This window comes from Dendropsophus ebraccatus, chromosome 3 (assembly GCF_027789765.1).
Source record: "Dendropsophus ebraccatus isolate aDenEbr1 chromosome 3, aDenEbr1.pat, whole genome shotgun sequence".
NCBI lineage: Eukaryota > Metazoa > Chordata > Amphibia > Anura > Hylidae > Dendropsophus > Dendropsophus ebraccatus.
Genome location: NC_091456.1, coordinates 52726672 through 52748697, shown reverse-complemented (window position 1 = coordinate 52748697; position 22026 = coordinate 52726672). Strand labels below are relative to the sequence as shown.

The 22026-nt window shown below is 44.1% G+C and overlaps 1 protein-coding gene across 2 annotated transcripts in view; it reads right to left on the bottom strand.

Moving 5' to 3' along the window:
* Window positions 1-7615: 7615 nt before the first annotated feature.
* Window positions 7616-22026, bottom strand: part of TUT7 (terminal uridylyl transferase 7) — a 54201-nt gene continuing 39790 nt past the window's right edge. For both annotated transcript variants that reach the window (XM_069961768.1, XM_069961767.1), the window contains 7 exons: window positions 21123-21170; window positions 20949-21040; window positions 17291-17406; window positions 16706-17016; window positions 16520-16596; window positions 15348-15405; window positions 7616-8455 (listed from right to left, as the gene is read on the bottom strand). In XM_069961768.1, coding sequence (XP_069817869.1) covers window positions 8388-8455; window positions 15348-15405; window positions 16520-16596; window positions 16706-17016; window positions 17291-17406; window positions 20949-21040; window positions 21123-21170 — 770 coding nt within the window. In that variant the 3' untranslated portion in view covers window positions 7616-8387. The remainder of the gene's footprint in view (window positions 8456-15347; window positions 15406-16519; window positions 16597-16705; window positions 17017-17290; window positions 17407-20948; window positions 21041-21122; window positions 21171-22026) is intronic.

Sequence of the window (22026 nt, the reverse complement as noted above, 5' to 3'; positions counted from 1 at the left end):
CGATAATTCACCCAATTAATCATTTAACGATTTTGAAGCTCTGCGCTGTGGGGGCAGGGCAATGCTCCTAACCGAGGAATAGGGCCCTGCGCACACTGGAAATTGCGTCAATAAGCTCCAGCGGATTCCATGCCTCCCAGCTTGAAGATCTGCCCACCCTATAGGCTCCATTCTATTCAGACAGATTCTGCCGTCCGCCCAAAAATTCACATCAGGGGCGTAGCTAGGGGTTCAACTTAGGGGGGGGCGAGTGAGTCTCAGTGGGCCCCCAACCGATTATATTACCCATAGGGAACCTCAGCAGATGACAATGATTTCCGAATAATAAAGGGTATTTTCTACTCCATTATTCATAGTGAACAGGGACAGAGAACAGTGGAAAAGACTTTCTACATTTCACATATATAACCATGTAAAAATTAAAGTGGTTATCCAGCATTGCAAAAACATAGCTGCCTTTTTCCAGAAACAGCGCCACTCTCCTCCAAAGCTTGGATGTGGTAGTACAGCTCAGTTCCACTAAAAGAGAATGGAACCAAGTTGTAATACCACAAACAACATAGAGCAAGCTGTGGCACTGTTTCTGTTTTCTAATTAGCCATCCATCCATTCTTCTATCTCATATTTATCTGTCTAATATCTATTGGGCAGCATAAGCACTACACCATAGCTGATGGTCAGTGACCAAATAGGCAACACCCAAAAGAGATACCCGCAGTACCAATAGAGTAAATGTATAGTACAAATGCTGTACAATAGACAATAGACCTTCCCTATGCACCCCCATATAGTAGTCAGGCCCCTCTGTACCTTCATATTGAAATTCAGCTTCTCTGTGCATCCATATAGTAGTTAGGCCTTCTGTGCCCCAATATATTAACTATTTCCCTCTGTTTCTATGTAGTAGTAGTTAGGGCCCTCTGTGCCCTCATATAGAAGTTGTACTGCCTCTGTGCATCTATCTAGTATTTAGACCTCTCTGTGCAGGCAATCCTCCTCCCCCCCGCCCCACACACACAAAAAGGTAGTATCCTCCATGTAGGCAGTAATTTCCCTGGTAATCCTCCTAGTGCAGGCAACCCCCCACCACTACCACTGTAAGTAGACTGTACCTCCAGATAAGGAACCCCCTTTTCAGTTAGCCAGCACATCCCATATCCCAACCCCCATAGATAACATCCTTCCCAGGAGTTAGCCCCACCCACATAGGTCTCCTCCTCTATAACTAAGGGAAAAAAGCTATACTTACCTGTACTGTAGTCTTCTGATTTCAGCTCTCACCCTGCTCTCTGAGTGCACGAGTGACATCACTCATGTTCCACAGCTCCATGGGAGGGAACGGCCTCTAGTGGCCACAACAGTGATTGGCAGGGTGGAGAGCCGATGCTCTCTTCGCCTTGTCATTCACCCTGCTGCATTCAACTGTGTGTTCTCCTCACATACAAGGGCATACAGCTAAATGGTCAGACACAACATTCGGTAGCCGTTAGGGCCCAGGAGCCCTGGTTGCTGGCAAGGGGCCACCTACAGCCAATAGACATTTATTAAGCCTGTCTGCAATAGCTTTTGCAGACAGCATTAACTGGCAAAATCTTCAGTGGGCCCGGGAGCGGCCGCCCCCTCTGCCCCCACCAAATTACGCTACTGATTCACATGAAAATTCTTTGGACAGAAAGCAGAATCTGCCGGAACCATAGAATGGAGCCTATGGGACGACCAGATGTTCAAGCGGGAGCAAGCATGGAATCTGATGGAGCTTATTCACACAATTTCGGTAGTGTGCAAGGGTCCTTACACTGCTAACAGAATGGGAACTGCAGAGGATGAAGGAAAGACACCTTTCTCCTCAGCACCTCAGCATGTTAGCTTAGTCTAAACCAAGGATGGGGAACCTTCAGCCCTCCAGCTGTTGCAAAAATACATTTTCCATCATGCTTTGGCTGTCCAGACATTATGGTAATTGTAGTTTTGCAACAGCAGGAGGTGCCTGGTCTAACCTGCTGATTGTTTCCCTTTAACAAATACCAATTAAAAAAAAACCAAAAAAAAAAAACCACAGTATTGTCTGAAATTTCTAGCTCCATTTCTATGAAACATAACCATGTTGTCTAAGCCTGTCAGGATTACATATGATTTGATCCAATACTGATTTTGACTCTGAGGGTATGGGCCCTTTTACAAGGCTGCTAGCTTGCAGTACTTTTACGTTTCAATATATTTATTGAGAATTTTTCAAGATAAATTTTTTAACAAACAAAGGCATGAAAATTAAAGAGTCAGTACAAGATATAGAGAGATAAACAGGAAAGGTTCTCAAACATCGCACAAAACATAATGCAAAGAACAAACAGTACCAACGAAAGATATGAGCCGCTAGTCCATTAAGAGTATAGGCGCAGTGATATATTCCACCAAATAAGCCAACTAGTAAGCGCAACCTCTAACCACTAAGATAATAAGATAAAGATAATTCTAAGCTGAAAAAATCTCTTTAAGGCCCAGAGCTATTAACTAATATATATGTCGCATAACACGCAGCTACATAAAGCAGTGTGCGCTAAACTATCGAATCGTGGCATTAGCGCCGCTATATAAAGCCAACTAAAGGGAGGGACTCACTACAGATAACAAGGCAAAAGTCAAAGCTAAAATAATGGACATCAACACAATGGGTATAGGCAAAAGCATCAACACAAAATTAACAAACAAACATCTAAACAAGCGTCTTTTTGACGCAACACAGACAGACAATGCTAACTCTAGATGGAATATGAGTTAGATGTGCGGGGCACTAAGTCCATTTCAAAACCGAGGAGGAAATATAAGGAGATGGATAATAAGTTCCGCCAGCCTGCAAGTCGCTGAAAATCAAAATGCAAAGTCACAGTCACAATCATGTAGGATTTCAATCAGAAGAACCACTCCTCTCAGCCAGTGATGATGTAGAGACCCGATGTTGATTGCGTTATATATTCCATCTGTCCAGAAGAGAAAGACCCGCTTGTAAATCGTCCACGATGAATGTGTCAACTCCTTAAGAAACCTGCAAGCGCCCCAGGGGAGCCCATTTATAGCGAATGTGATTGTGTCTCAAGACCGATGTAAAAGGGGCCAGCGATCTGCACCACCCAAGTGTGGCCGCTGATAGGTCAGGGTAAACCGAAATAGTTTCTTGTTTGTTCGCAAAGCCGTTGTGCTGCCTGGTAACTGCAAGAATTGCCTTCTTAGCATTGAAGTGGTGCAATCTGACAATAGTGTCTCTGGGGACAGCAGTAGGTAATTGTTTAGGTCGGGGTATGCGTTGAATCCAATCAATAGTAAGCTCCTCAGGGGAGTAGGTGGGTAAGAGGTCCTTGATAAGAGTTTGAACAACTTTAGGCAGCTCAGGAGCAAACACAGATTCCGGAATTCCTCTTATTTTTATATTGTTAATTCTATAGGTCATCTACTTGGCTTAATGAAGAACGCAGATGATTCACCTCTGTATCAAAGTCTTGGTGGTCATTCTGTAGGGCATTGTGATTATCAACAACTGCAGCCATAGTGTCTTCCAATCTTTGAACTTTTTGGGCTATAGCATGTATAGATTCCTTAATAGCAGCCACAGTGCACGCAAACCCATCGTTAATGGAGGAAATCAGCGTAAGAAGTATACGTCTCAGAGATTCCGGTTCCGAGAGAGCAGATGTATCACACAAGACATCAAGCCACCTAGTTGTCGCCTTATCAATAGCAACAGATGGAAAGCACATGGCAGGAGCTCTCGGTACTTGAATATGAGTGGCACTGTCAACAACCGGGGCTTCGGAGGGTCAAGGTGTAGTGGGGAGGCTAGAAACAGCTGGCCCTGGACCAGTTATAGAGGAGCGTTTCCGCCTGCGGCGCCGTGTGGAAACCGCTGTAATAGAAGGTGGGGACTGCTGATTGATGGCCGAAGAATGACTTACAATTGACGTCCCCGACGTATGATGTCTCAGGTGTTGTGCCGGCAGACGCCGGCAAGACCTCCTCCCGTTGCCGCTCTGCTGTCTCAACCTCTGCCGGAGAAGTCTGCCACGCCGCTCTAGCAGCTGTGTTTAAGAGGTCCAGGAACGATGCAACGATGAAACCCGCGCCATTTTGTGAGGCTACTGCAGTGGGAAGAGAAGCTTGTTGTCTTCTCCGGGCGGCTGCCGTTGCTTTCCGGGATGCAACAGTCATCTTGCAGGAAAGGCTGAGCGTTAGGGTCAGTCAGAGTGTAAAAAGAAACAAGTCCAATCGATGAAGTAATAGCAAACTAGAAGCTGAAGCAGGAGCTCTGCGGAACACATCCTCTCTCTTTGGCGGCTAAACCACGCCCCCCCTTGCAGTACTTTTACAAGACTTAACTAATAGCATGCCTGGGCCATAGGAACCATGTCCAATTCTACCGGCCACACAAGGTGAAATCAGCAGTTAAGTGGGCGTCTGCAGCTGATCACTGGCCGATCAGGTCCAAGGAATGCTAATGTAACCCATGTAAAAAAAAAAAAAAAGCCTTAGGGCTCATTCACACAGAGCAAAAGCAGCTGAATTTCTGCACTGAATCAGCGCTGAAATTTCAGCCGTTAAAATAGGTGCAGAGCTAATTTCCATTGTGTTAAATGGCAACTCTGCTCTGCAGTTCACACAGTGGAATTTTCTTCGCTGAACGTTCCGCGGCTAATCAGCTTTCCGCCAGAAGAATGAACATATTCATTCTTCCGCTAGCAAAAGCCTATACAAATCAATGGGGCTCTTATTTCCTGTTTCAGCGTGGAATACGCGCGTAATACAAGCGGAAATTACGCGCTGAATCAGCGCAGAAATGGGGGGGGAATCCAGAGACAACGCAAAGGAGATGATACCAGGGGCCGACAAGAAAGAAATTACAATGTCAGCGTGGACACAGTATATGACCACAGCAAAAGTTTCCCCCCCCCCCCCCCCCGCCAAAAAAAAAACAAAAAAAAACATGAATACATACCTCTGAAATTAGTGCATCTCCATCAATTGCAAAGCGGTGATGTTTTGCCATTTCTGCTCAGCTCTGCTCCTTTTCCTCTGCCAGCTCTGAGGTGATCTGTTCTAGAAAATTCAGGTACCATATAGTCTAGTCTGCAAAATAGTTGTTGGCACCTCCCTCGATTATTACTCACCGAATACTCACTGAATTTCAGCGCTGAATGCATGCGGAATCCTCGAGTATTCCGCGCTGATATGCGCAGGGATTCCACTTACATTCTGCTCGGAATTTCAGGCGGAAATCCTCGCATAATCCGCCCCTTTTACTCTGTGTGAACGTAGCCTTAGGTAGCTTCACACATACCGTATAGCTGCATTTTTGGTGCGATTTTTACATGAGTTTTGATTTTCCCATGAAAATAATGTGAAAATCAAAGCTCGCATGTAAAAATTGCACCAAAAACGCAGCGATAAAAAAGCAGCGATACGGTACGTGTGAAGGCACCCTTAAGATGATAAAGATGAAAATACTGCAACTTGTCCATAGTGGAAAATCTTCTCTGGATTATGTTAACATATTTCTAATCTGTAGTAGCAGATCTGCAGTTTCTGATGTGAAATGCACTATGAGCCCAATCCTGATTATATTGCATTAACCTCTTTGTAACCATGGGTGCATGGTTTAAAAAAAAAAACAAAAAAAACAAAAACAAACACAAAACACCCTTAACAGCTATGACCACAGATTTCAGGAGAGACTTATGCCATGAGATGTACCAGAGTTTGTCTCCATTGTAGCTGTAGCATCCTGCAAATGAAGCTCAGCTCCTATTTTCTTGAACAAGACCCAATAAGGATCTTTTTACGAAAGAGAAACTATCAGGTTAGAAGAATCTAACCTGCCGAGATATTTCCCTATAGCGCGGAGGGTGAAGGCGAGTGTCTGTGCATTTAGTTTAGGAGTTTAATCCATATGTTAAGTATTTTGGTGCACTGGGGATGGGACTACCACTCCCAATGCACTGATCTGCCCCCAGCCGGTAGCTGCAGACTCCAACTACCATCTGAAATAAGTCTGTCTGTTTCACCTATCTGGCATAACATCAGTTTTTGGGGGTTAAACACTGCAGTGTGTTCTGTTTACTGTATACTCCTAATATTACCAAAATAGGGATGAGCGAATTTACGGTAAAAACAAAGCAAAAAAAAATCCCTTTGTTAGCAGTCTACTTATCAGCCAGCTGCCTTTTAAGTGATTGCTGCTACTCCCCAGGTACAGGGGAAAGTTTCCCAGGACTGGATCCAGCTTTTCTCAGCACCTAAGAAAGAGCGGCACAGAGCAGCAGAGTTAAAAAGGCAGCCGGCAGAAAAGGCGATTGCTAAGCTAATGAAGCAATTTGCGCCATTTTTACTGTAAATTTGCTCATCTCTACTACAAAGGTTGGAATGATGTATCAGAGAAATATAAAGGGCTTTGCAGGGAGTCCTTTGGGTGATAAGTAGAGGGGGAAAAAAAATATATAATATAATATAATATATACACATACACACATATATTCTGATCCTGCATCGTTTCACCTTTTCAGACAAAACTGTTTAAGGGTACAAACACACACGGCATATACGCTGCGTACTTACTGCTGCGATACGCAGCAGATTTGATACTGTGTTCAGTTATTTAGATCTAATCTGCTGCGTATCTGCTGTGTGTGTTTGTACCCTAAGGGTACAAACCCACTTGACGTATTTGCTGCGTGAATCAGTCTTAAAAATAAGCAGGCAAAACACAGGTTGGCTTTATACAATTGTTCTGCGTTAAAATACGCAATTGTGTATTTTTGAAGCGTGAAGCTTGTTGTTAGCAAAGCATCAGTTAACAACCTGTGCGAAAAACGCATGTAGCTTCACGCTTCAAAAATACGCAATTGCGTATTTTAACACAGAACAATTGTATAAAGCCAACCTGCGTTTTGCCTGCTTATTTTTAAGACTGATTCACACAGCAAATACATCAAGTGGGTTTGTACCCTAAAGGGGTATAAATTATGGTCTTTGTGGTGGTGAAAGCGCCAAACCTTCTGACTTAAAGGAGAAGTCCGTCAAAATATTTAAAGTATTGTATTGCCCCCCTAAAGTTATACAAATCCCTAATATACACTTTTTACGGGAAATGCTTATAAAGGGCTTTTTTCCCTGCACTTACTGCTGCATCAAGGCTTTACTTCCTGGATAGAATGGTGATGTCACTTCCTGGATAACATGGTGATGTCACAACCAGACTTCCAGAGCTGTGCGGGCTGTGGCTACTGGAGAGGATGATGGCAGAGGGACACAGGGCACATGAGGGCACATGAGGGCACATGAGGGACACTGAGCATCCCTCTGCCATCATCCTCTCCAGCAGCCACAGTCCGCACAGCTCTGGGAGTCGGGTCGTGACATCACCATTTTATCCAGGAATTGAAGCCTTGATGCAATAGTAAGTGCAGGGAAAAAAACACTATGAACATTTCTCATAATAAGTGTATACTGGTGATTTGTACAACTTTAAAGGGGCAATACAATACTTTAATAAAAATTTTCGCCAGACTTCTCCTTTAAGAGTAAAATTTTTCATTGTCACAAATTCACATACACATGGGGACAAAATAAGTCATTTTGAATGTTCCTTTTTATTAACACACTACAAACCTCTTTTCTTCATTTTCTATTTTTTGGCATTAGCAGCAAATTTCAGGAACAACCCGCTTTCAAAGTCAAATGTCATGCAATAAATCAATAGTCGTGTCTCAGAAGGATGTTGAAAACGAGAGATGAAAAGGACCAATAAAAGAAAAGGAAATTGTAGATGTGGCGTTACATCCAATGAGGTATTTACATAAAAAGAGGACTCAAAATGGGAGAGAATTCTAATAAAATCGGGTGTAAATACAGCAGCGCTTCACAAATGGATTAAACAATTTTACACAAAGACTCCTGACAATAAATATAATTTACCTCTCAAAAATAGTTATTTCTGTAAAAAGAAAACAAGGAATCTTCATTACATGGGCAACCATAGGATTAATAGTCTGCTGCAATTAAAATGCGAGATGAGGGTTGGGGCATCAAATTCAAAGTATAAATTTAAGAAATCTCCAACTCTGTATACAAATGTATATCTGTGGATTTTTAGTTAAAATGTTCAAATAAAATAAATTAAGAAAAGGTGCCCATGGTAAGAATTTTACATTAAAACAATGCTTCTAAATTTTACATTTCCATTCTGAAATTAAAAAAAAACAAATACAGTTATCAACATCCAATATTTCATCGCTGCTATTTCTTGTACAAAGATGCTTTCCTCAACGTAAACTTTGTTTCAAAAACAAAAAGTAGAGGCGTGTTCCTGGACGGCCAAGGGCTTCTCCTCTGTACTTCCACCCTTAAAATTCCTGGTGTGCCTTTTTATGAGAGGCTTTTCCCTGAGTCATGTATTTAGTGGAAAGGCTGCCTAAAAAGGGAAGAAAAGAAAAAAGCACAAGTAAAAGTCAACTGGCAGCAAATTAAATGCTGGTGGGCCAGATTCTGCAGGGATGGTCCAGCAAAATCTCTTGACCTCCGTTACAAGTCAGCTATGCCAAGTGATAAAGTGTGAAATATACAACATACAGCAGAAAGATGGATGTATTTTTAAGGCTATGTTACCACACAGTATTTTTGCTCAGCATTCGCAACCAAAACCAGGAAGGGATTGAAAACGCAAAAAGTCTATGTTCCCACACTGTTGAAATTGAGTGGCTGGCCGCCATTTAAAGGGGTTGTCAAGGGAAAATCTCTCTTTCAAATCAACTGGTTTCAAAAAGTTATGTAGAAACCAGTTGATTTAAAACTGGTCTGCGGTTCAAAAAAAAAAAAAAAAAAAAAAAAAAAAAAGGGACCGTGGCACTGGCGCCGACGCCATTCTCTTCATGTGCAAAACAAAGGGAATGTACAGATGGTACATTCACTTTTAAGCAAACAAATCTGTCATCCCAACCACCTATCAAGCTGAGGGCACCGGTAAACAGATCTCAATAACCGTATTTAGAACATAGCCTGTGTCTGTGGTTTCATGGTCATTAAAAACCCTTTATTCTGGCCATATATATTGTCACGTTGGTGGGCCCATCGTAGTTATACTATTTTCTCGTGCGTCTTATTGGGGGACACAGATACCATGGGGTATAGGCTGCTGCCACTAGGAGGCGCTGACACTAAGAAACAAAGGAAGTGACTCCTCCTGAGCAGGATATACCCGCCCACAGGCACTGAGCTAAACCAGTTTAGCTTAGTGTCAGTAGGAGGCAGACACAGGTCTGGGTTCTCCAGACCAGTTTCTTCCTTTATGTTTAGTTAGTTAGATTTTCTTTTTCCTTCTAGGTCCTATGGATTCTTGGGCACGGTGGGTTATCTAAAACTCACCCTGATCCCCCCACTATGCGACCAGGGAACAGACCATAAATGTAAATGGGCTGTGACCCCTCGGTCGCCACCGGCCGGCAACGTGACACCAGGGTCCCAGATCAGTCTGACTATCTGGTCGCCTTTCTGCGGACTCTGTATCCGCACAGCCCCTTCCCGCCTCGCCCCCCAAAGCTTGGCGCATAAGGTGAGGCACCCACCGGCTGAAGACTACAATGGTGAGTATGGGCTCCTACCTGGTGAGTATATTCCCCCTGCCCACCCTCCCAGGCCGCCATTTTATTCCCATCGGCAACTCTCCCTCTCTCCAGTCACTTGCAGCCCTCCCCAGGCAGATGCTCCTCTCCTGACATTTTCAGGGTCTCCCCTCAGTCAGTAGCAGCCCAGCCCCTCCACCATTTTATTTTTATTTGTGCCTCTCTGGGTGCCATGGGGCGCATTGTGAGGGATGTTCCTCCCCTGACTGGGTGCTGCGCAGGCCGCAGTTTCCCGCACTTTTCCTTTCATGTGGCTCTAGAGACCATACTAAAGGATGCTCCGCCCCTTTTCCCTAAGCCCCGCCCCTTACCTGGTGCCACGGCATCCTCCTCTATTGTGGCTCTCCAGAGTACACACTGGGCTGCCTCCGCCCCTCTTGGTTTGCCCTGCCCCCTTTCGGGCGCTGCGCGGCCCACTTCATTCCTTTTTATTATGTTTGGCTCACTGGAGCCTGCGCTGGGGAGGCCCCGCCTCCTCCGGTAGGCCCCGCCTCTTCCGGGTGCCGCGCAAGCCGGAGAATTGCCGCCTTCTTACAAGTTGTGGAGCCTGCACTGAAATGCTCCGCCCCCTCCCGGTAGGCCCTGCCCCCTTTCGGGAACCAGGCGGCCCGCAGCATCCCACCTTAGTCTTAGTCACTGTAGGATGCCCCATCCTTAGTCACTGTAGGATGCCCCTCCCGGTAGGCCCCGCCCCTTTTCGGGTGCAGCGCGGACCGCGGCATCCCCCCTTATGGCTCTCTCTGGAGCCTGCACTGAGGGATGCTGCTTCCCCCCTCCCCCTGCCACATGTGTGTATGTGTGCGGTCTCCTGATGGAGCTACCACACACACTGCTCTCTATTCCAGCAGCCTGGGACACAATGCATCTCTCCTGCCACCTACTGGTGGAAGTGATAATTACACCACTACATATAGGAAAATGGCTAGCATCAGGTTTTGTTATGTCCTAGGTTCCTTGCACTGTTCCAGAAACCCTTAGGCAGCAGATCCAGCATTTTTGGTGCTGGTTGACCCCTCTGTGTCAGATTTTATATTATATTATATATATATATATATATATATATATATATATATATATATATATATATATATATATATATATATATATATATATATATATATATATATATATATATATATATATATACACACATATACACATATACATACATACATACATATACACAATTACATTAATACATATATACAACCACATGCACACAGACACATTCGCCATCAGATAGTGTTTGTGCCCTCAGAGAGATCCTTCTGCTACATGGTGTCACAAGTAGGACGGAAACAGACACATTACCCGCTATCAGGCGGCGTATCTGCTCTGAGCAGAACCCTCTGCTACATGGTGTCACAAGTAGGACGGAAACAGACACATTACCCACTATCAGGTGGCGTATCTGTGCTCTGAACAGAACCCTCTGCTACATGGTGTCACGCAGGAAACAGAACCAGACACATTACCCGCTATCAGGTGGCGTATCTGTGCTCGGAGCAGAACCCTCTGCTACATGGTGTCACAAGTAGGATGGAAACAGACACATTACCCGCTATCAGGCGGCGTATCTGTGCTCTGAGCAGAACCCTCTGCTATGTGGTGTCTCGGTAAGTACATGGAACCAGACACATTGCCTGTTTTCCAGGCAGTGTAATTGTGCTCTGAGCAGAACCCTCTGCTACATGGTGTCACAAGCAGGACACAAAACCAGACACATTACCGTTCCTAGGGGGACTACTGTGTTCTCGGGGCAGAATCCTTTGCTAATTGGTGTCGCAAACAGGACATGGAACCAGACACATTACCTCTTACTATGCGGTGTTCCTGTGCCCTCACTACAGAACCCTCTGCTACGTGGTTTGTCATGCAGGTTATGGGACCAGACACATCACCCATTGTCAGTCGTTGTTCCTGTGTTACTCAGAGCTTCCCCCTCTGCTACAGGATATCATAGGTACAACACATATCCGGTCATTCACATCACCCATTAGCGGGCGGTGATTCAGACCTGCCTCTCATCTTCATGAAATAGATTCCTTTACTGCATGATGTCACATACATAGAACCGGACACGCTACCCCCTCCCAGATGGTGGTACAAGGTTATTCAGAGCTCTGCCCTCTGCTGCATGATATGGATACAACTACCTGTAGTTCAGTGTGCACAGATTGGGGTATTCTGTTATATGATATAACACCTTCTTCAGGTCCACTCACTATACTGGTGATGCTGGGCTTTTCTCGTGTCCAGTTCACATTTACGTTGGGACACAGCCCTGATCTCTTTCCTGCTCCCAGAGCTCACACTGTAGACCTATATTACATGTCTAGCTTACATGTCTAACCAGGTACATTACCTGCTTCCAATCCAGGTATTTGTATCTCTTGAATGCTGGTCCTCTGTTACTTACTGCTTGCAGCTAGTCTGCTCGTGTTACCCTGTATATGACCTTTTTCCTCCTCGCAGGACTTCCATGATCTGTGCCTGTCACTTCAGGGGATCATCATACGGTAACTTGTTACTACACCATCTTGTCTTCTATATGTTTTCCTTGACAAGTCTCATTACCTGCTCTCAGGCAGCGTAACCTTGGTGTCTTCCTGTTGGGCTGTATCCTTTCTAAAGCCCTAGCATTCTGCTACATGTCCCACTACAGGTGGCCGGCAGCATACAGTTCCGGTCACTATTTCTCCTGGTACTGTCAGGGTGGTTCTTCTGTCCTTCATCTGGGCATAACGGCCACGTACTTGCATTTGTCTCGCTGGCTGTTCCCCAGTGGTATGGCTTGTATTGCTTAGACCGCCCCTTCTGCTATACTGCAGATGGTCCTCAGCATCGTTTGGTCTTAGTTTCTCATGGTGCTCTACTTCCGGTAGCTGGCTTTGGTCAGCACCAGCCACTTTGCCTCTTCTCATTGATCTGTGTATAGTGAGGCCTCTCGGTTCCTCAGGTAAAACAGTAAAGGGTTTCCTCTACCCCTGGTGTAGGTAGGACATCAACTGCCTACATGACCATCACAGTACTACTGTAGGACTTCTCCTTCTGCATCTGCCTATGGCCAACATAGCAAGTATTTAGTCTTCTCTCTCTTAGGCAGCTGCAGTCTCACAGGGTGAACATTCCTGTTTACTGCCTGTACTGTTTCTCTAATGCCCTCAGCACAGGTGTATGGTCTCTTCGTGGTGTCCTCCAGGTGTCCTTGTTTGGCCATATGGACTATGGGGCATTGTTCTCATTTCGGTGTTTTGCAGTTCTCCCACATACACCATTACTCTTTCTCTCTGGAGTAATGCACTGTTGTTCAAGACCCCCCTATCCTAGGGTTGTTTTTTTTACCACTCAGCAAGGAAATCTTCAAACAGCCCTTTCCTCCTCCACAGAGTTGGAATATTTAGTATAATAAGTATCCTCCAGATACTTTTTCTGAGGACTGTTATCCGATATAGCTTCTTCCAACAGGTGGGTGTGGGTTTCCGGCCCTCACTGGCCTCTATGAGCACTCCTGCTGGCCTTCCTTGTCCTTGGTCTTCTTGTTGACCTGCCATGCTCTCCAGTCGGGGCTCACTGTCCCCCTCTCTTATCTTGTCTCCCATGTGGAGTCCTCGAGAACTTAATCCCTTAAAGGTCTCCTTGCAAACAGGGGTGTTCAGGGGCCCATGTCTGGCCCTACCTAAGGCTCTATCGTCTCCACACTCATCACATTCTGGCCAGGCTTATATCTATTCGGCAAGTTGCCAATTCTCTATCATCTTGTCTCATTCACTGTTAACGCCCCCTTGTTTCTCTGTGGCTCTGCCCACCAGAATGCATCTGGCTCTCGCCTTCCCATTGCCTGAGGCTCCGGTTGAGCTGGTTGATCCTTTGATCACTTCCATGTGGCCATTAGTCTCCACACAATGTTTTTTCTTTCTGTTCTGCTCTTACCAAGCAACGTCTCTGCTCACATTTTGAGGCATTGATTTCTAGATCTAGTCTACATATGGGCCCTAGTCTATCTATTAACTGCTGTGCCCATTGCCATGTGACAACTCCCGTGCCCATCAGCCTTACCTTGACCTCCCTCTACAGTTTTCTTCTGGGACTCCAGGCTCTCGGGCTCCTCTAGTCTCCTGGGAGCAGAGTGTTTTAGATGATCGACCTCCTTTCTAAGGCTTTAACAGCCCATGGAGATTATTTTTCCCAGCTTACCGGCTTTCCTCTGCTCCTCTTTTCTGTCGGGCACTGCGGGGTACCAGGTACTACTGTACTCCTTCCAGGTCAACTTACACAGGATTCTGATCGCGGTTTTCCCTTCTCCTGTTCCTTCCTTTCCCTGGACTGCATTACGCTTGGAAAGCTTTATTCTTCATATTACCACCTATGTGTTTCTCAGATGGGGTTACTCATGTCATAGGCCATGGCTTCTCCTAGATTGCCATACCTCTCTTGTGCTCGATCTTTGTCTTCTCAGTGAAGACTGTTCTCCTAGGCCTATGGAGCTTCCAGCCTGGCCATTCTTCCCTGCTCCATAGTCAGGGACGCAGCTTCTCCTGCATCTCATGTGGCAGCTTCTATGAGAGACGCTCAGTCCTCTCTCCTTTATTTGACGCCTTAGGCCTCTATGCGCCATAAAACACTTTCCAGTCTCTCCCGTCATGGTTGTATTTGCCTTTTTTCTGTTCTACCTCTGGGTAAGTCCCTGCCGCCTGGGGTCGCCTACTTGGCTGGGAGTCTCCTTTTTTTCTGCACATCTAGCCTACTAGTTCTGTTCGACTCAATGTTACGTCATGTCGCTGGCTTACAGGAAGGCCACAACCCACTCTGTCTGCAGTGCAGCACATTGCTCCAGGGACTAGACCCTCTTTCCTTTGCGGCGGATCTGTAGGGGTTTTTTAGACTGCATTCAGCATCATCCCTTGCTCTCTTCCTAGTTGATAGTTGTGTTGGTGCTATTCAGTTCCTTGTCACTGAACGCTCTTGTCTAGCGGTTATCTTTCCCACCCCATGGACTGCTTTTGGACGTCCCATGGTATCTGTGTCCCCCAATAAGACGCACGAGAAAGGAGGATTTTTTACTCACCGTAAAATCTCTTTCTCGTAGTCTTCATTGGGGGACACAGCACCCACCCATTTTGTTTTGGGTTTTTTCCTCGGTATGGTAGTTTTCTCCGTTTTGGTGTTATTCCTACTTTACCTGTTCTTGACTTCTCCTACTGCTCTTGTACAAACTGGTTTAGCTCAGTGCCTGTGGGCGGGTATATCCTGCTCAGGAGGAGTCACTTCCTTTGTTTCTCTTAGTGTCAGCGCCTCCTAGTGGCAGCAGCCTATACCCCATGGTATCTGTGTCCCCCAATGAAGACTACGAGAAAGAGATTTTACGGTGAGTAAAAAATCCTCCTAATATTATTATTCTTATTAATAAAAAGCCAGAGATCCACTGAGATAAAATATTGTTATCGGCCACACATCAATTGTCGATGGCCAGACAAACAATACAGTGATCATTTGTGTGGCCCGGCAGGTGGATTGATTGGGCTGTGTAAAGGCGCTGCAAACAAGCACCACTTCAAAAGGAACAGAGCTGCAAAACCTGAGGACAAGAGTTGTACGGTGTCTACAAGAAAGCAGCCATAATTCTTGATCATATCCAGTGTAAATGACAGTCTGCCACCAGCTAATGCATAAAAAGAAATTTACCTGACTGAGGACTGAAAGACATCTTCGATTTCCTTCTCTCATCTTGTAAAGGTACGACCTGAAATTTTACATAGAATCATTACCTGGATATAAACGTTTAACAATACTCATAAGCCTTCACTTCCAGTTTGTAGTCACAAGAATAGCCAGGTAACCATTTAAATTAAAACCAATTTCTGCTCATTTACTTGATCCTAAAAATTGTACTATGGCCCAAATCTGTCTTGTACATTTAAACCATGTCTTTATAGCCATAGTCCCAGAGTGCAAAGTCTCAGGCTGGAAACACACATGGACGGTTTGTGCAAAAACCAGAAGAGGATCCAACAGTAAGGAAAAGTACAAGTCCTGGCACAAAAACTATATAGTGTTTCCATTCTCAAGACACCCTTTCATTTCCTAAATGAAATGGAAAAGGACAGTCTAAAATATAGCACCCCCACCCATTACTTCCTGGGGTATTCGGATGTGTCTGGGACATGTCCAACATCCTGACAGACACCCTATTGGATCAATTGCCATAGAAAGGCCCTTTAACCTCTTTCCAACCCATGACAAATTTATATCATAGAGTCCCTGCCATACCTTGTGGGGGCTGGCTGCTATCTGAAGCCAATGCTCAGCGGTAATGGCCGACAGATCACGTCAATGTCTGTCAGTTAACAGTTTAGCCTTTGATCAATAGTGACTAGTGTCTAAACAGTTTGAGACACATCATTGGTGGTGCAGGGCAGACCAAACCAAGCAATAATAGCGTATAATAGTCACCCATTAAATATACAAATCACAACTCTTTTCTCCAAGGTGGGGGGGGGGGGGGGGGTGAATATTTCTGCATTTAACTAAGTAGAGATGAGCGAATTAACAGTAATAGACAAGCAAATCGCTCTGTCCACACATTACGGTCACATTACATCCCCCAGAAAATAAAGTCACATCTTGCAAATAAATTCATTTTTCCTGGCAAGTAAACTAAATTCAGATTTTTATTTTTTTTTATTTATCATTCGAAAAAGGATGCCAGTAAAAAGCACAAAATAAATTCTCATACGACTCACTGGAAAAATAAAAATATATGTCATTGAATTTTGATTCCTTTTTAAAACCTAACGGTTGGGAAGGGCAACACAGCATTTACAATGTAGAGAAGTGTGTATGTGCACAACAGTTACCTGGATAAACCTTCCTTGGTGTTTCATTGGACTAGATGCAGATGGAGATCCAAATAGTGCATCAGACCTTGGGCTACCTGCCGTTGAAAACAGAAGGAAAATTAATTCGAGAATTAACAATAATCAGGCGAAAAAGGATAAAAATTCTCCAGGCACAGAAGCTGTGTATCAGTCACAAAAACTCACCAGCTGCCCCTCTATGCTGAGGACACTCCTTCTTGATGTGACCTTCTCTTCCACATATGAAGCAGCGCTTTTCCCTTAGTTCTTCCTGTCGCTTCCACTTTTCGTTAGGTTTTGGAGTCCTCTCTCTGCAGGCCTCAAGATTGCTTCGGGCTCCCTGATGGGGCTTTTTGGGTGTGGTGGACTGCTTTCCCTCCATATAAGAGCCATCTCCTTCCATGCTATTATTTCGGTCCTTATCTTCAGGTTTTCTTTGTCGCTGCTTGTCTACATATCTTTGGTTTGTAGGCTTTTCATTGTTTCGCCTCCTAACTCTGAAGAAAAAAAAAAAAAAAAAAAGAATCCACCATCATTCTGATATTGCCAAAGATTTGTCCACAAGCTTTATGAGCGCATTCTATCATTGCTGCTTTAGCACTGTACAGTGCAATCTGAATTTGGGCAAACTGAAGAGGGCAAATTGGTGTAATTTCTTACAATAAAAATACACTAATATATTTTCCTGAAATTCTGGGCAATCTGTGGCAAAGAGGTGCCTAATAACCATCAAACATTGGTCGCTTTCATGAATATAAAGCCAGCACTTACTTTCTCCTCATAGGGCAGTCTTTCATAAAGTGTCCAATTTTGCCACAAATGCGGCAACATCTGTCATTTGGAGCCACCTCTCCTTCAGTCAAAACATCTGGATCAAAAAAGTACTCCTAACAAAAAGACAAGAAAAAAAAAACACACCCAAGGTCATAAAACTTTTCCATTGTTTATAGTGTTCTGTTGGCTGTAGCTACCCAAAATTCTAGCAGGCTTTAAGGCCCCATTACACAAAGAGTCTGTGCGTATTGCCCCATTTCACAAAGCGATCGGCCGCATTCGGCTGATAATGGTCTTGTGTAATAGACAACGATCATGTTGAAAAATCAACAATCACAATCGTCCGCAGACCACCGCTATCTTCTATGGGCTGCTCGGATGATCTAGTGATTAAGTCCTTAACTCTTTAAGGGCGGGGCCAATTTTCGCTTTTGCGTTTTTGTTCTTTTGTGTTTAAAAGGCCATAGCACTTGCATTTTTCCACCTAGAAACCCACATGAGCCCTTATTTTTTGCGTCACTAATTGTACTTTGCAATGACAGGCTGAATTTTTGCATAAAGTATACTGCGAAACCAGAAAAAAAAAATTCAAAGTGTGGTGAAATTGAAAAAAAAACAAAAAAAAAAAACCCGCATTTTTTTTTAATTTGGGGGGAATGTGTTTTTACGCCATTCGCCCTGGGGTAAAACTGACTTGTTATGCATGTTCCTCAAGTTGTTACGATTAAAATGATATATAACATGTATAACTTTTCTTGTATCTGATGGCCTGTGAAAAATTTAACCATTGTTAACCCTTTCAGGACCAAGGCAAACTTTATGAATATGACCTGTGTCACTTTATTCATCAATAACTTAGGAATACTTTTACCAATCCTTCTGATTCCAAGATTGTTTTTTGTTACATATTCTACTTTATGTTATTGGTAAATTTGAGTTGATTGCTTTAGAATTTCTGTGAATAACTCCAAAATGTTGTTAAAAATGTAAAAAAGAAAAGCGCATTTCTCTACATTTTGAAAGTCTCTGCCAATAAGGAAAATAGTAATACTACATTCATTATTTATGCAAATAGTAATACTACATTCATTATTTATTAATTCATATCTAAAACATGTCTACATTTTAAAAACATTTGGTGAACATGCTTTTACTTATTTGGGATGTTAGAGGCCGTAAATGTTTAGTAGCAATTTTCAAAATGTTCGTGAAAATTTCAAACTCAGAAATTCTTTAGGCACCAGTTCAGTTTTGGAGTATATTTTAGAGGACTCTATACTAAAATCCCCCACAATTCAACCCATTTTGAAATCTTCACTCAAGTATTTAAATTTACATTAATTCAGTTATTTGACCCTTTCTGCATTTCACAGGAATAACTGCAAAGTAAGAGTGAAAAGTTAAAATTAGCATTTTCTTTCCAGAGATTCCAATGTAATCCTATGTGTTTTTTACAACACCAATTACCGTTACTGATCCACCAATGCCGGCAATTGCCGATGCTGGACCCCCTTTGGGGGTCCAGTGGCAGTTACACTAAACTGTCAGCTATCAGCTGAAAGTTAAGTTGCAGCTCCTGGTCTCTGTTTGTGTAAACAGTGAGCATCTGAAGCAGGTCAGTAAATTTACTGACTTTTGCTTGAAAGGGTTAATATACCTTCCTAAAAATCGCTCTATTCCCAGGCTTATAGCGCTTTTATCCTTTGGTCTATGGGGCTGTGTCAGGTGTTATTTTTTGCGCCATTATGTGTACTTTCTATCGGTACCTTGATTGCGCATATACAACTTTTTGAACGCTTTTTATTACATTTTTTCTGGATTTGATGAGACCAAAAATGCTCAATTTTGCACTTTGGGATTTTTTTGCGCTTACGCCATTTACCGTACGAGATCAGGAATGTGATAAATTAATAGTTTGGGTGATTACGCACGCGCCATAGCAAACATGTTTGATTATTTATTTATAATCAGCAGCAAATACATATTACTTTGCAGGACTTTCCCCCTCCTCCCTGTGGCCCTGTCAGAGATCGCTCACCCCCGGAGCGTGCTGCTGGCCCCGATCTCGGCACTGGTCTCAAGCACCTGTACTCAGCTGACAGGCTCTGTGTGAGTGAGGCAGGAGAGATTTCTTGCTCCGTACACAGAGCCTGTCAGCTGAGTACAGGTGCTTCAGACCAGTGCAGAGATCGGGGGCCAGCAGCACGCTCCGGGGGTGAGTGATCTCTGACAGGGACACAGGGAGGGGGGGGGGGGGGGGGGGGGAATCAGCAGCCGATACACATTACTTCCCCACCGATGCCGACCCCGAGTCCCTGGGGGGAAGGGATGCAGCGGGCAGCCGGGTGTCTGGTAGCTATGAATGAAGTAATGCCGCCCGCCGCATCCCCTCCCGGAACTCTGTCGGCATCGCTCACAAGGTGGGGGGGGGGTTCTGCGGAGTGATGATTGACGCCAGACCCCGCATTCACCTGCTGGCTGTAGTGCAGTGCCGGCCCATGTAACTGGTGACCGGCACTGAGCCCGACGACCCCTGATAAATTACTGCAGCCTCGGGGGACCCCCACTCTGAAGCGTGGTGGGGATGCAGAGCACTGAACCCTGATTGGCTACACGCTACCAAGCCAGTCAGGGTTCAGTGCTCTGCTGCTAATGAGACGGAGAGCGACGCCGGCTGGGTGACGTCACCGAACCGGAAGAGGATCCGAGCCACAAGATCACGTGACCGGACCGGAGATCTCCTTGGGGGGACAAAAAACAACAGGTAAGTATATTAGGAAAGTGTTAACCTTGGTTAACCCTTTCCTTTGCTAAATTATTGATTTTCCCTGGAATACCCCTTTAAGAGGTTAAAGTCACTGTCATAAAAATTTTTTTTTTGCAGAAATCAATAGTCCAGGCAATTTTGAGAAACTTTTTAAATGCAGATAATGGCATATTTGCCTAATAAACCCAATTACAAAGCCTTTTCCCAGGTCCGCCCTCCGTTTCTGTCATCCACTGCTCAGAATCAGGAAATTTCAATCAGATGGATCCTGTCTGTGCTGTAGAGAGGGGAATGGGGGAGGAGGATGGAGGGAGATTAGTCACCAGCAGAGAGCAGAGAACAAAGCATTACAGGGGGGGGGGGGGGGGGGGTGTTCAGAGTGCTCTTCAGAAGTCAGTGGTGACATCAGAGGAGTGAGCCGGGTGATGTAGCTTTAAATTAACTCTTTGTTGCCCTGTTTTGGCACCTCATTTCCCTCTCTCCATAGAAGAAAAATGAAGACAGGGGGAGAGCTTCAAACTGCTTTTTCATAATAAAATTTTATTTTTCGGCTAATAAACCCAATTACAGAGTTTCTTAAAATCACCTGGACTATTGATTTCTGCAAAAAAATAAATAAAAAAAAAATTTTAAAAAATTATAATAAATAAATATATATAATATATATTAATGACAGTGACACTAACATTTTGGACAGCTTTTTTTTCCTTTCACAGCTTGCAATACAGCAGATTACAAGATGCATAGTGCAGGGGGGGGGGGTTCTACTGTACCTTCTTACGAAAGCTAAATAAAATATTAACACTTTTCAAATATAACTATCTATCTATATAATTTTACACAGTAATCCGCATGGTGGCTCAAACCACTATTTAAACTGTACTTTACCATTTTGGATGGATATTCCTTAGGGATTCCTTTTACTGGAGTGCCAAATAAACGTCTCCCATTGATAAAAGCTTTCATTATAAAATTTGTCACTGTGAGGTAAAACAGAATACAAGATTATTTATGCCAGTGCTATGAGCAATGTATATTAGGCACAGACATAAAAATACTTACTCTTCCTGGATAATCCAGCTCCAAGGTTGTGAGTTAGGTCAAAAGGGTCTATTTTTATATGGGAAAAAAAAATTGAGTACAGTATTAGGTTATGCGGCTTCCAGACAAAAATTGTGTTTAGCTTTTTTTAAAGGTTGAAATTGTGCCACAATGTTTTTGTTTCTCCATAAACAGTGTGTACTAGTATAGGCTTTGTGTAGGTATTTAAAAGGAGAAGTCCGGCCAAAATTATTTTTTTACTTATGGAAAGTTATACAATTTTCTAATGTAAATTAATAATGGGAAATGCTCATATACTGCTATTTCCCTTAATTTAGTGTATCAGGAAGTGTTAGAATTATCTCTGAAGCAGTGACGTCACGACGAAAGGTGTAATTCCTATGGAGTGTCCAGCAGGGGGCGCTCTCTATATAGAAGTCAATGAGTACCATTGACTTCTATATATAGTGCGCCCCTGCTGTAATTCCTATGGAGTGTCCAGTGTATGTAATGTTATGCACTGTACTTTTGTGACTTCATGAATACATTTATGGAATACTTTGGGGAGCAAGTATCCTTGCTCCCCAAAGTATCCCATAAATGTATTCAATGAATACATTTGCTGGGCACCGAGCAGGGAGGGAGAGAGGTGCCATCTACCTCCCCCCTCCCTGCTGGGAACATATACAAAGTACTACTCCCCCATTATCTGCAGATAATGGGAGCGTAGTACCTTTTGCTATCCCTATCACCGCCCGCTCCGCCGCAGCTCACACCGCTTTTCATGCCCCCCCGCCCCTCGCCCTCCTGGCTTCAAGCTTACTATCGCGCCACTGATTCCCCGCCGCCCCTCATTATCCGGCCGGCCGCTGACTCCCGTCCGTTCCTCACACTATCTGGCCGCCGCTCTCTGCTCTTGCACGCC